This window comes from Branchiostoma belcheri, unplaced genomic scaffold (genome assembly GCF_001625305.1).
Source record: "Branchiostoma belcheri isolate BF01 breed outbred unplaced genomic scaffold, Haploidv18h27 scaffold58, whole genome shotgun sequence".
Lineage (NCBI taxonomy): Eukaryota > Metazoa > Chordata > Leptocardii > Amphioxiformes > Branchiostomatidae > Branchiostoma > Branchiostoma belcheri.
This window is the reverse complement of record NW_017804220.1, coordinates 837,550-839,449: the sequence shown is the minus strand read 5'-3', so window position 1 is coordinate 839,449 and position 1,900 is coordinate 837,550. Positions and strand designations below refer to the sequence as shown.

Genomic DNA, 1,900 nt, shown 5'->3' with positions numbered 1-1,900 from the left:
CCCCAATGTGGAATGGAGCTTTCTGATTGGTCAACGTCACCAGGCGATATGATAATAAATCATTATTTACAAAATAGAAATACACAAAAGTCAGACCCTGCGTGTAGTACCGAATCATCTCTCTAGGCGACAGAGTCACTGTAGTTCTGAACTCTATTAACAGGTGGCGCTATTGTTCCAACAATTTTCATCGTTCAACGATTCCACAGTGATTGTGTCATCTAGCAAAAATGACGCCTTAGACACGGTGGTCATGTTGATCCTATTAGACACACAACGACACTGACAACAACATAGACGCCCCATTGGACGGAACAGATGGCGTCAGACAAGGGTTAGAACAATACATAACCCAACATCTGCTTGGAGGAAACCCTATTAGCGCACACCTATAAATGCTAACGAGAGTAATGACCTGTTCCACAAGTCCATCGAAATAGGGGTGTTTTCTGAAATATTACATGACCTAAAAAATCTGATACAATGTTGAAAATAAATAATGATCATCATCTCGGTAGTTCTAGTATTACAGCACATACTTCAGGCGACTATGCCAAAATACGACTGCCAAAATACATACCAATGGAACAAAGGGATCATGAGTTACAGCTGCGAACGCGTTTATATCAAACAGCTACAACTGATCACAACACTCCGTCAGAGGTCACTGACCTCCTTAACGAAAAAAAAAACTGCAGAAATGTTACACTATGATCAAGACACATCTAATCTCTTATTAGGGGCTAAACAATATTTCTAAATCATGGGCAGCAAGAATCGACCGATCTGCCAGTTGCCTTGTCCTGCTCGAGTCTAAGGGTCAACGCTCTAGCGGTCACGCTGATGAATGCTTTCAGTATTTTCGACAGTCATGTCATCCTCTATATAACAATTTGCAAACGAACTGTTAACATAAAGCTTTAAATGTTCTTGCGGACATAATCTCAACAGACATTTTGATTTCATGCAAACGCATGAACAAACTTTCGTTCAAATGGTCCCTGTTTTTGTAATGGTACGTCCCACGGGTCAAAAGTCGATAGGACAACGTTACTGACCTGTAACCGTCTCTGAAACACTGTTAGTTAGACCGGCCTCGTCGGGCACGAACCGTCCAAAATGCACACGTTAACGGAGGTCGCGGCGACGGTTCGACATTATGTGGATCTCCCGACGGTCCTGGTGGCGATGTCGACCTGCCTGCTTTCCTACTTGTACCTGCAGCGTCACAGGAACCTCCCGCCCGGGCCCCGCGCGTGGCCTATCGTCGGGAATATTCCGTACTTGGCTTCGAAAGCGGTATGTGTATATGTGTGTGTGCGTGTGTGTCTTAGTCTCCAAGCAGATCCCTATCGGTGGCAAAAAGACAGTATCAAATTGGCCAGGCAGTATCCATTAGCCAGAGAAGCTCCGCGGCCACCGACGTTGGGGTCAGGACAAAAAAAACGGCCATATATATAACAAGTTGAGTCTTAAAAAAGACTCTGGCGACGATTTTTTCTGTAATATGTTGGTTGGTGGCCCCGATTTTATTTGTGCATCTCCCGTCAACGTACCAGCCCACCCCAGGTAAATATCGTACAATCCCTGGTGTCGGTCAGTGACCTAAATTAAAACACAGCATGTCTCTCCTATACCTTATGGTGACCGTGCCTCTGGACCAAGAGGTTGGGAGTTCGAATCCCGACCAAACATACACAATGTCGCATATCTTGCTAACTATATTCAACATGCATTCAATTTAGCTTGATAAACAACGGATGTATTTTGAGTTTGAGTATTGCATGCGGCTTCTTTCCACCATCATCAACCTCGGCTGACGTGTGCGGGACGGTACTCGTGTTAGACCTGTAACACTTTTAAGAAACCATATTTCTTTGTTGCCATGTATTGCCTGGCG

The 1,900-nt window shown here is 44.5% G+C and overlaps 1 protein-coding gene across 1 annotated transcript in view; it reads left to right on the top strand.

The window, feature by feature from the left end:
* Positions 1–1,060: 1,060 nt before the first annotated feature.
* Positions 1,061–1,900, top strand: part of LOC109481878 (cytochrome P450 2U1-like) — a 12,804-nt gene continuing 11,964 nt past the window's right edge. Inside the window, exon 1 of the mRNA XM_019784508.1 lies at positions 1,061–1,299. Coding sequence (XP_019640067.1) covers positions 1,120–1,299 — 180 coding nt within the window. The 5' untranslated portion in view covers positions 1,061–1,119. The remainder of the gene's footprint in view (positions 1,300–1,900) is intronic.